Source organism: Centropristis striata, chromosome 2 (assembly GCF_030273125.1).
Source record: "Centropristis striata isolate RG_2023a ecotype Rhode Island chromosome 2, C.striata_1.0, whole genome shotgun sequence".
NCBI classification, from domain to species: Eukaryota; Metazoa; Chordata; class Actinopteri; order Perciformes; family Serranidae; genus Centropristis; species Centropristis striata.
Window position 1 is genome coordinate 40,236,894 of NC_081518.1, and position 13,459 is coordinate 40,250,352.

Below are 13,459 nucleotides of genomic sequence, written 5' to 3' on the forward strand. Positions count from 1 at the left end.
GTTACGGTGTCTCAGTCGCAGAAAAACCTGTTACATGATGACATGTTCTTCATTGATAGTGTTATGTCTGAATCTGATCTGGAGCACTCCAAACCATAAACGTCCACTGGTTCCACTACTACTTTGAAGTAAAAAACAATTATTGCAATACAAGGTCCCAATATATAAAACATCAAGTCCCTTCCACTGTGTCTAAAGCAGATTTAACTGCAAGTCAGAATTGGTCAACATATTCAGCTAAATCATCAAAAAAAAATTGATAGATAGAAAAAGGTAGTAATATTAATATGACTAAGAAGCTAATGAATACCTTCAAAAGGTTTGAAAGCTGTGTAGGAGGAATTGCCCTTGGGCAAAATAAGAGAGAATAAATGAATACTCTCCTTTCACTTGCAGTAAACTTTTATTAAGTACAACAGGTTGATCCTTAGACCTTTCATCAGCTTAAACCTGATGAAGGTTTCAGGAACATATAAACTCCTTAGAAAAATGTATTACTTCTCCTCTTTAATAATTCTCATTGATGTTGTATATCATTGATAGCCTGATTAGTCACCTTTACAACAAGGTACAACTTGTAAGGATTGTGCTTTCATGGAATGAGTAACACAGGTAAACGTGCCAAAACCCCACACAATATTTGGTAACGCTTTATATTAAGGTCCTTGTAATAACAATTGATTAACAAGTAATAAGGCCCTTGTAAGTCCTTACAAGATGCTTATTAACATTAGTGTGTTTATAAGCTTATACAAGTGTTAATAAAGGCATTACAAACACCCATGACCCACCCATTATGTCTTTGCCATGCCTTTATTAATCTTATTTTGTTTGCTTATTGATATTAAAATATACTTTATTGCTCATCTATTATAAGTTAACTATAAGTTACCTATGCTTTTTGCAACTACCGGATCTAAAGCGAGAACAATGCCTTATTACTTGTTAATCAATGGTTATTAAGGACCTTTTTATAAAGCGCTACCCAATATTCTTCTGTTGGTGTTCACTCTTGTTTTGAGTTGCTTGCTCACGGAACTTGGTCTTAAGTTTGGAAATGGTACCAGGGCTGACACTAAATAATGCTTCCACCCTGCAGACCAGAACACCAGCTTCCAGTTGCCCTATTGCGCGGGCCTGATCCTGAAGGGACAAACGTGGCATATTATGCTTGGAGCACACACAAACTCAACAAAGGTGAAAGACCAATGCACACAAGTGCTGCCAAATAGGTACTAATCAGGTCACGACTATATACATATATATAGTCATGTATTATCATTCATTCATTCATTATCCACACTCGGGTCGCAGGGCCATGTATTATCCTGCTGTTGAAATATTTTGTACCATCTTCCTTTACCTAAATTGGACAGTGTGGGGAAATTCTCTCTTCTTTTACCCTAACACTTTTTAAAAGCATGTCATTCAGTTATTTTACCATTTTTAAAATTTTTTATTGCATATGAATATTCTCAGAACAAGGAAATCTCCTGAAATACATCAACAGTAAATCACTGAATATCATTTCATTCATTGAAAATTGAGTGTTCATTTTGAACACACCGTTTCCAGGTGTGCCTGTTCTGCACCATGTAACGTTGCCACTGTGACAATGTCATTACCACATGTGCCCAGCAGGTGGCAATGTTGGCTCCATTCTTTAGGATAATCAAGCTGAATAATGCAACTTTCTCCACTATTGGGTAAAGTTGTTATTCTATTATATTTGGCATGGTCCATAAAACCCTGAGATGTTTTCAAAAAAGACAAATGCATTAAAAAATAACCTTATCTTTATAAAATGGCAGTCTTTCTGACGACTCATATTGATGTCAGGTATATTTGGCCACTCTGTTAAAACTGAGCTATTCGATAAACTGTCCTGTTTCTTTATGATTCCTCCCTCCAAATTTCAGGACAAATAAGTGTGGAGCGAGTTTACCCACACTTCTACTGCTGCCACTTCACTGTACATACTGGCTACCACCACAGAGACAGTATAGGTAAAAGGTTCACTAGGGAACTTTTTGTCATATTTGCTTAAACTGGCACTATATCCTGACAGTAATATGAGCCAGATAATCTGTAAAAGAAAAACAAAAAAACCTATTATGCTCTTCTGCCTCCTTCTAGTGCTCCTAATGGCCTTTTGCAAGATTCACTGCGCCCAAAGGGTAAAAACCATTCAGAGCCGAGGAGTCTCAAACGTATTCTGAATCACTGCTCACGTCCACTAAAACTGTCAAATTTACAAAACCAAGCCCCACCCAACCTGATTCTTTCACAGTTTATCGTAAGCACTACTGTCAAGATGTGGTAGTGTAGTGTCAGTTTCATAAAATATGACAAAAGTTTTATTTATATGTTACCAACTGCAGCTTAAAGTTTTATCCGTGAGAGAAAGTCAATGTGGCGGCTGTCCGTACAGTGGCATATTCAGGAGTATTTATTTTCTTCTTAGCAATAGAAATTCAACCCATGCTTGTGCTTCTCGTCCAAGGACTTGTTTTGGTGATCTGAGTCAGATGTGAATATGGACCTTCTCTGGAGCCCAGGGCTTTGATGAGAGGTGAAGAGGAGAGGCCCGGAGCTGTGCGGTTGGTGCTGGGTGGATGTAGTGGCCTCATCTGGAGGGCAAAAGGCCCGATCAGGGAGGTCCATAGTGAGTCTTGAGTCCAAAAGTGTCTCCATGATCTGCTTGTTCTCCCTGGTTGCCGCCTGCCACACCACCTCCAACTCTTCCTCTACTTCCCTGGAGGAGCAAAGAGAGGGGAGAAGACAAGACATAAGTTCGTACAAGCTGAGATAAAATAAATAAAGAAAACAACAAAGTCCTGAAAATGTAGTTTAAGAAAAAAAGATAATACTAATGTGAAGGCTGACAGACGTAAATTAACCAAAAGGATGAGCAAAGAAATATATAAAAGAATAAAAAAGGCGAAGAGGCTGAGGTAAGTGTGTGTGTGTGTGTGTGTGTGTGTGTGTAGTAATGAGGGAGGCTTCTTTTCAGTTGGAAAACAGGTGACATGCAGCATTGCTGGTGTCATGAAACTCATTCATACCTCACTGTGGCTGCAGTGTCAGGGTATCTGCTGATCTCTTCTGTGCAACTGGCACCACCGTCATGACTACAGCAGACAGTGGTGACACCCTGAGGACCTGCAGTCGCTCACACAGCTCCATTTCAAATCTCTATCCACATTGTGCAGAACAAGATTACCTCCGCACTGACTAGTCTTCACTCCTCTTTATCCAAAAACACCGGGCTGCTGGGAATGCAATTGCATGAGTCATCTCCTCTCCCAATTATTTCTTAAGTAGTGCCTGAAGCGTTGTATTTTGTAAATGGAAGAGAGAAAGGCCCTTAGCAGCAATGAGCATCAGAATGTGAGCAGTATCTGGTTTGGTTAAATTTCACAGTGGTGGAGCTATAAAATGAAGTGTTTGGCGTCAGTAAAATGGAGGAGTATGCAGTAAGATGGATGGAGATATTGATATAAAATTGCATAATTGAAACTAACCTAAAAAGGAGGGTAAAACAAATGTGTGTGTGCAAGCACATAAGCCTGTTTAGCATTGTGCTATCAGCTCAGATACCTTAACCTGTATTTAGCTAAACATATTTGTATAGCATCACTCAGCAAATCTTTAAATATGAACTAAAAATCAAATACTTTCCTATTAAAAATGTTAATGTTATATTTGTTACGTCTTTGTCCACACAGAGCTGACTGCAATTGTGTTTCTGGTTCTCATTTTCATTGTGTGTTCACATCAAACGCAAAGTGAGTTTTTAGGCATTGCGACTACAAGCAATGTCAATGAAAAGACACCAGATGAAGAAAATATGCAATATTTGGGTCATTTGCATATGCCAAGTTGAAATGTTCAACTCAAATGTGAAATTTATGTGAGGCTAATCTCAACATTGAAAGCCTTTCAATGTTGAGATTATTCTTCATAACATAGTCCTGATCTATCCAAACTCCATTTAGAAAACAAGCAATTTAAACATTCTTTGCTTGTCATCCTGCAGACAGACCTCACAAAACCAACAACGCAACAAGGACTTCCACAACAGGTGCAAAAAGCAGCAACAGTGGTTATTCTGTCCATGGTTGATAACGGAAAAAAAATTGCGGCATTGTTTACACTGGTGCATCTTGCGTGACTAACCTGAATAATCACTAATTCTACCGTGCTGTCAAACTCGCTCAAGTAATGCAGGGTGAAAATTCATGTTGCGTTATTTATCCATATATACTGGATAGACTAAAAATGTACAGGTGTCAGTTTTGCATCTGGAGTTTGGAGCAAGTCAAGTCAAGTCAAAGTTGACCAAAGTACTGTACAGTTATTAAAATAGAATAAATCATACACAAATAGGTATAAATAAAAACAATGAAAACAATAAAATACTAAAAACAGTAAAACAATAAAATAAAATAGTAATAAAAACTCAATCCAAAACAGAGTTAGAGATAAAAAAAAAGACAAATAAAAGGGTGTAAAAAAAAAAAAAAAAAAAGTAAAAAGAAAGCCAAGGATTCTTTCCTAGCTGGGACTGAACGCCAAGGAGAATAAACAAGAAAAAAAGACTGGGACCTGAGTGACATTTCTGAAAATGAGACAGATAATTAAGAATTACTAACTGTAATCAAAGACATTTCACTGTTTCTATATGGCCGACTTACTTGAGCAGTGACTTGCAAATGCCTAATGCTGCAGTGACAGAGCAGCAGCCTGCTAGTGTGACAGTGGCAGCGAGAAACCCTTTTCATCGCTACCTGTTTGTCTGTCTGTTGTTGTCAGGGGTATTCACCGACAAACTGCATCTAGATTTAATTAAAATGGGCTGAAAAACAGCCTTTGCCTCAACACATCAGTTAATTAGATTTAGCTGATAATATGGGGATTTCAATTCTAGAACATTAGTGTTTACCAGTCTGTCACATGCACTAATGTTTAAGTTGACATGCTAAGTTACTCTGATTGTGGGCAGACCTTGTAAAACAAAGCACATTTAGGATTGGATCGGATTAAACCTCACATAAACAGCGTATATTGTGGCAAGAATGACACCTTCTTTAATCAGAGCTAATAAATAAATCATCACGCATTTCTAAAATCACTGTGCCTGAGGGTTTTACATCCTCCAGGCAACAACATTTAGCTTCATGTTAGTAAAGACCTTTTAGCTATAGCACAAGAGCACTTTTTCATCAAATGAACTCACCAGGCACAATGCAGGAGAAAGTGAAGTGTTTCTAAATAAAGCAGCAATCACTGGGCCCTGTCGGGATGTTGCACTGCATTCAGATCATATGGGAATAACTGTCAGAGTGGTAAGATTGTTAAAGGCTCTGACTTGGAAGTGCTCACACATTCAAACTCAATTTATGCCATAAAAGTCAGTTTTCTGGAGTTTTCTTCGATATCAGCTTGTTAACACTCAGAGGGATGAGGCTTTTTCAGCATAATCAGCACAATGACAGATGTGATGACATTTGAGTCTGGTCGTACCAGTTATAAAACACGTGTAATGTCCCAAAATGTGGTCTGCCTGTGGTGAAAAAAAATCTATGTTCAGTTCTCATTAAATGTGGCTTTAAGCTTTTGTTCAAAAGAAACTTGTCAAAATCATTAAACAACCCGACCTTTAGCTGAAGTTTAAATTGGCTATAGCTAACAAAAACTATAAGCCCCAGCAAAGGCTGTTTGTTTCTCTGCCTGCACCATTTCATACAATTGTCCTAATAGAAATAAGTACTTCTTTTGTAAGCTTGAATGTGTGGGTTTTCTTCAGTGGAGGAAGAAGTATTCAGATCGCTTTCTTAAGGGAAAGTACTAATACCACACTGTGAAATTACTCCAATATATAATAAGGAAAAGTCCTGCATTCAAAACCTTACAAAGTACAAAAGTATCAGCATCAAAATGTACTTAAAGTATCAAATGTAAAAGTACTTGTTATGCAGAATGTTCCCACTCACATTGTTATGTATATTTGAAATACACGTTGCCCATAAAGTTGGAATTAAATATTTTTTTACCTCTTTCCATGAAACGATTGTGACAATGTGATTTATTCTTGACAGATAAAGTGTATATCTTCTCAAAACTTTATTAATCAATCTCTTCCAAACATATCAGAATGCAAATGAAGAGATTAACAGAGGACTGTGTCTGAAAACAAAAATATTCAACTTCATGGACCACTGTGTATATAATTGGACTATCATTATTTATGCATTCATGTAAGCAGTGTTTTACTGTTTTCAAGGGTAGGTTGATTTTAATTGCTTAATATAGTGCTAGTGGTTTAATCAATAAAAGAGGCATAATCATTTTAAATTGATCACACTTTTTAAATAAAATCTTGACCTGAAAAGCTGGCAGCTAAATATAGTTAAATTGCCTCTAAAATGTTGGAGTAGGAGTATATAATTGCATAAAAGGAAATTCTCAAAAAAAAATACAAGTACCTCAAAATTGCGTATCGAGTACAGTACTTGAGTAGATGTAATTAGTTACATTCTACCACTGGTTTTTATTACTCTGCCAGTCAGCTGCTGCTGCACATATTTTGTCCATTTTTTGACATACCTTGCACTTAATATTATGTTCAACAGATTTAATGTGCAGATCCATTCACTGCCATGCTGGAGGGCTGAGGGCTGCTTGCTCTACATGTGTCTAGTGGACTTGGAGAAGGCTTTCGACCAATGCCACTGCCAGGGCTGTCCCTCGCCACTAATTCTGTTTGTGGTATTCGTGCTCATGATCTCAAGGTGCACCCGGCTGCAGGAGGGTGTACGTGGTTTGGTGACCTCAGAAAAGCCTCTTTGCAGATGATGTGGTTCTGTTGGCTTCATCAGACCATGACCTCCAGCATGCACTGCAGCTGAGTGTGAGGGTCTGGATGAGAGTCAGAAGCCATGGTCCTCTTCTGGAAAAACGTGAACATTTCTGCCTCAAGTGAATTAATACAAGTATTTCTAGGTCTTGTTCATGATCTTAGTGAAGACAGCAAAGCCCTGGATTAACCAGTCCATCCATGTTCCAAGGGTGACCAGAAGAATGAGATTACAGGGGATATATATATATACAGATGCATACATTCATTCATTCATTCATTACCATTAACCGCTTAATGGCCCCCCGCAATCGGGTCGCGGGGGGCTGGAGCCTATCCCAGCTGTCATTTGGCGAGAGGCGGGGTACACCCTGGACAGGACGCCAGACTATCACAGGGCTAACACATAGAGACAGACAATCACACTCTCATTCACACCTACGGGCAATTTAGAGTCACCAATTAAACCTAAGTGCATGTTTTTGGACTGTGGGAGGAAGCCGGAGTACCCGGTGAGAACCCACGCTGACACGGGGAGAACATGCAAACTCCACACAGAAGAGCGAACTGGCGACCCTCTAGCTGTGAGGCGAAAGTGCTAACCAATACACCACCGTGTAGCCCCAGATGCATACAGTCATGGATGCAAAAAAAATATTATTGTTTTCTTCAATTTCTTGTTAATTTTAATTTACATCTAGCCATTTTCTATGGGGTTCTTGATAAAGATTTTGGTTATTATCGAGGAAACCATGGAAAATGGTTAGATATCAGCTCTAAAATTAAACTCTTTTGAGCTATTTTTGTTGTTATCATTATATTTGTCCAAACACATGTACCTTTAGTGGTACCAGGCATTAAAATGAAATAGAAAAAAAAATGGTCTAATATTTTTTTCCATGACTGTACATATACTGTATACATAAATGCTATCACTACTACTACACATATTCAGATTTTCTCATGTTGATGATTAATTCACACACAGGTCCATTAATGCTTGCCAAGAGCCTTTTCTGATATTTATGCTTGATGTTTTCATGAAACAACTTACAACCTTCAGTTTCCCACACTGACATAAAAGGAGGGAAAAGAAGAAGAGCTCCTTGGAGACAGCACATAATTACCTGTGTGTGCAGTTATTGTTATAATGGCTAATGGATTAAAGCTCCTACGTCATGAACTGTTCACACGTCAGCAACTAAAGCAATCAGCTGCCATGTCTAGGCTCATGTCTGGACCGATTATTACAGAGGAGACAACATCAGCACACATCACAAATGTTCATGTGTATTTAAAATGAAGTGACAGGCTTAAGATTGTGGTATTCCAAGAAAGCTACCAACTAATATGAGTACAGCCTGTTGGTCTGAAGAGGATGACACACTGTTCCACCATCTTCTGACTCAAAGCTGGGACAGGGCAAATATGGGTTGCTACATGTGTAAATAATATAAATAATCACTCAGTTTAGTGAGTTTAACAGGTTCACAATAAAACACTGCTTATGCATTGATAACAGTTGAGGATGTACTTCTTTACTCTACTTCTTATCTGATGCTTTATGCCTTAAAGCAAAGAAAAACACAATATACAGAGTCTACAGCCATGCTGGCAGCTCTGGAAGTTTGCATTTGTTTTTCGTAATTATCATTACGAATACACACATGCATACATACATGGATACTTTCTTAATCCATTGACTTGAAAACTACTTCTATAAGAGTGTGTGAAATTAAATCTATTATAGATATCCATGGTCCTAATGACTTTGGTTTATCCCCTGACTCTTCTTCTAGTGCCATTATGAGATTGACATTTGTGATTTTAGAGTGAATTATTGCATCATTTTTATATGAATTAACAATACATTTGGTACCAGACTACCCCACCTATTGGACCCCGACCCTGCCTGAACAACGAGGAATTATTGATTGACATAATGTCCCTTGATTATGTGTAGTAATGCTTTCTCAGTGTTGTAGTATTGTTTTTTCTATGAGGAGTTGTATCTTTTCATAGCTGATTATCTTTGTCTGACAAAAAAAAACTAAGCAGTTACGAATATTTAAGTTGTTTGAAAGAGATGAACATCATCAACCTGGCAGCCGAGGTGATGCAGATGCTGTGCCTGGACGGGCGTTAGCCAAGAGAGAGCAATATTTTGCATCTCCATGGTCCAACCAGCTTCACTTAAAGTTGAAATACCCCTGTATTCTAACCATTAAGGCAAAATCATAAAAATGAAAATGGCCCAGGATACACGTGACTCTGTCCACTTTTCAAAATAAGTGTTAACACAGAGTAAACTAAAATGGCAAACACAAATTTTACCCTTTGAAATATATTTTGTTTTGTTCTGTGTTGCCAGGAAAACATCAGTGCTTTGATCCCTCAACACAGTACCTACTGCATCACTAGTTAGTCACAAGGTGATAAGACAACCTATTCTCTCACCTAATCAAGTAGTTTTAGTTGCCAACATTTAACCAAACCTTAAACAACTGAGGTGGCAAATCAGGAAAGACCTATATGAATAGTATTTAACGGTCAAAAGGGTCAACTTGAAGACAAGAAACAACAATTTGTTTGTTTTGAAGATTGGCTGTTGATAGGGGTTAAAACAGTATTTTTAATTCAATTTCAATTCATCAAGCCCCTCCGAGATCACACATTTATCTTGAGAGCACTGACTTGATTTAAGGAGAAAAAGAGAAAAATGCTTTTAAATTAAAGTCTTTTTTTTTTTTTTTGGAATAATGGCCTAAAAACTGTCCCTTGTCTTCCTTGAGTTAAGACCCTCACAAACTTCGCCGTCTGCTAATTACCTTCAACCCAAACAGCATGCACACATGTGTTACCCATGGCAACCACACTCTTCATTGCTTCCTATGAAGCTACTCAGTACAGAGATAGATTTGCAGCTATGAGGGATGGTAAATTTGACAGGGGCTTGTCTTTGTGGTGACCACTTTGCCACACAGCAGTCTGACCTATAGTGAAAGGCTCAGCAGCAGCTTCACTGCCTCAGTACAGCTCCATTATAATTATAGCTTCAGTAAGCTGCAGCCATCTCAGGATTTGGTCTATCGCTCTGCAAAAGAACAACTCCCTTGCCCTGTCAGCCCAGACACTAGCATTATTCACTGAATCTGAGCATGGAAGTTCATAAGTCTGTCTTGGAACAACACAGGCACACACATCACAATCAACCCTTCACTTCAACAAAGTCCTTTGCCCTTCTGTTTCATGACTGAAGAGAAATTAGTCATTTCACAAATACAAACAGATCATTTAATAGTCCTTGAACCAGACAGATATGGCTACGGCTGAGTAATAGTCAATTATGTGTAACATTCACATGTGCTCCTGACCTTTCTAAACTGAATCTTGCTACTCTCAGATCAATATCTTCTTAAGAGAGGCTTTACATTTGTTTTAAAGTTGGCGTCCAGCAGGCTTTGGGCAATACGCAGATGTCATTTACGTAAATTAACTTAAATTCATATTATATATCACTTATGCTTATTTTTTTTAGAATAGATTTGGGTTTTCTTTTATCCTTCATATAATATGCTTAACCGTGTGATGGAAACAATAACATTTATGATATTAAACTTGATTTGCATTTAAATTATATTGTATATCTACAAGTTTTAAACACTGGTTTATATCTGTGGAATTGACAAATGAAGCTCAAAGTAAGAAAGACCTATTTTAACGCTTATTCATTCAAAATAATAATAATATTATTATAATAATAATAATAATAATAACAACAACAAATATTTGCGATCCCCATCAGCCAATTATGTCCCTGCTGTCAAATTTTTAATTTTTACTTAAAAACTAAGTCTGCCCTGACTGAAATATATTCGTGCTGGTTACAGCTCTACAAACAAATTATGGATTATCTATATGAGTGGAGTATTCCTACTGTGCATTAATGCATGACATCACTCTCGACTTGCTTTAAACTACAAAGCAAACCTTCTAAAGAGAAGCTTGACAGCAATGGGTACAAAAAGGTTGCCATGTTATCACCACCCATTACTGTCAATGCCATGCTTCTTTTCAGGACTTCTTAAAGGATGTGTTCTTGAACCTACTGAGCTAATATAAGGGTTTATAAGTTATAAAAGACTAGGTCACAACATGTCCCTTTCAAAGAAATACAGCTCATGTTCCTTTCTTCCAAACCTCGTATGACGGCTATCAAGAAAGAAGTAACAAAAGAGAATGTGCGATGAAGCTCTCTGCTGGATGCAGCAGACTCCGAACCAATCCTGAACCTGATGGGAAACCAGGGGTAATTAAATACCACTAAAATGTGTTTATCTGCATTCACAGGCTTTACTATTAATAATGCATGAGGTGAGTGTGAGAGTATACCATTAACATAAAATAACGTCAGCGATTTACTTTACTTGCTTGTTTTCTGGTGTGTGAAAACAGGAGAGATGAAGACTGTAGCAACCACAAGGTCCAACACAGTTTGAAGGCGAAAGATAAAAGAAGAATTTAAATCAGAATTAAAACTAAATCAGTGTTCCATCACCTGAAATCATTTCTAAATAAACACAAGTTTGTCTGGATATAATAGTCCAAAAGGTCCTTAGACCTTTTAAACCATAACACTATGCAGACTATTTCCAATGAATTATCAACGTAATCTACAAATAATTTACACAAAAAACGAATTGATTTTTTTCTTAAACTCTTTCTCAAACATTTATCAGTACATTCTTAATCCAATTTAAAACCAATTATAATGTCTCAAAATATGAAATACTAAAATCATTCCATCCCACAACAGATTCGAAATGCACAGCAAATTAATTATAAGATCAGGTGGAAGAAATGAAGACACTAGAAACCTCAGCTATCTTGATCAATTTCTCTCTTTGCTCATATATGGCCGATCATTCTATGTTCACAGGGCTGCTGTTGGAGAGGAAAAAGTGATCTGAAGACTCAATCCCCTCCTGAGCTCCTGGAAGTCTCAAACAGTGCAGTTTCTCTGGAGGCTACGTAGAACTCAGCAGGCAGGCGGCAATCACAACGTATCAGCTAGTCTGCTGCTATAGCAAAGGCAGAATACAAAGCAGTGGATCACAGAGAAAAGGAGATAATTTCTTCTGTGCGGAGGTGGGAAGTTTGACTTTAGCCGAGTGGATCACTACTTGGCTGCGGAAAAACCTGGTTTCTTAAAAAACACAAGTAAGACAGCATCTCACCACCAGTTTCACTGATAGCTTCACATTTTTCTCTTCCAGCTGCTGTTGGAGGACAGTCAGGGCATCACAATGGCTCGCAGTGTCCAGGGCACGGTGCATGTTTGATAAATCTGGTTATGAAAGTAGTTTCACAAGTGCTGCAGTGGTTTGTGGTGAGGTGAAGCCAGTGTAGTGTGAGTGATGTGTGTGGTAGAGTGTGTGATTTGTCATTACGATGCCCTCAGGGCAGAGCAGGACAGGATCTTCTAACAATCTGATTAGCTAGCTTTCATTTGATAGCAGCAGGCAGCAGGCCCAGGGACCGAGCTAAAAACAGACATACCAACAGGGGAATAAAGGGGGAAGTGGTAGATTGTTTCAGGAGCAAAAAAGTACCAGTCAAGTTTTTTCAAGGCTGTCACGCTGCAGTAAAAATATCCTAAAATAGTATCTTCATGAAAATCAGTCCCAACGGAAAGGGTTGGCTACATGAAATGTCTTTCATGTCTTCTTAGAGTGACTTACTCTGTCAAGTAACTTACTCTACAGCAGAAGAGGTTAATTCAATGGTAAGGGATTCGAATTTACAAACAGCCCTTATTAACATTGCTTTGGTATTATTATATTCTGAAATACAAACATATATGTATATATATAATCATGGAAAAAATGATTAGACCACCCCTATTTTTTTAAAATTTCTTGTTCATCATAATGCCTGGTACAACTAAAAGGTACATTTGTTTGGACAAATATAATAATAACAACAAAAATAGCTTATAAGAGTTTCATTTAAGAGCGGATATCTAGCCAGTTTCCATGGTTTTCTTGATAATTATTTTGGTTATTGTCAAGAAAACCATGGAAAATGGCTACCTTTAATTGTACTAGGTATTAAAATGAACAAGAAATTGAAGAAAACAATGGTCTAATAATTTTTTCCATGACTGTATATAAATATAACACACTGTATTCAAATTATCATCTCATTATCAAGCAGCTGAAGCTTTTCAAGTGCTTGACATGGAGTTAAGAGTTAGAATCAGGTTTGTCTGAGTGGGGAGATGTCTAAAATAAGCAGGACAGTAACTCTCTAGGAGCAGGGTTGGACACTACACACACACAACAACATGAAAAACATAGTTATTTTGCAGTTACCTAAACCAATAATTGCCTCCCACCCCTTGTTGTCTGTCACAGTAGTAGGTCTTTCTCTGTAGTTCTAAAATTAAAATGCTTCAGGCACTACTTATGCAAATCTTAGACCTGATGGATCTGCCCCCAACAAACGAGCCCCTGTGAATGAGAATACACAGGAGGATTGGAGGATTGGTAGAAATGAACTGCTGAGGGGATTTACTGATTAAGTCACATTCAGTTGATT

The 13,459-nt window shown here is 37.7% G+C and overlaps 1 protein-coding gene across 1 annotated transcript in view; it reads right to left on the minus strand.

Annotated features, from left to right (window-relative positions):
• Positions 1–1,557: 1,557 nt before the first annotated feature.
• The window catches only part of cep89 (centrosomal protein 89), a 61,054-nt gene continuing 49,152 nt past the window's right edge, over positions 1,558–13,459 (minus strand). The window contains exon 18 of the mRNA XM_059354605.1: positions 1,558–2,755. Coding sequence (XP_059210588.1) covers positions 2,461–2,755 — 295 coding nt within the window. The 3' untranslated portion in view covers positions 1,558–2,460. The remainder of the gene's footprint in view (positions 2,756–13,459) is intronic.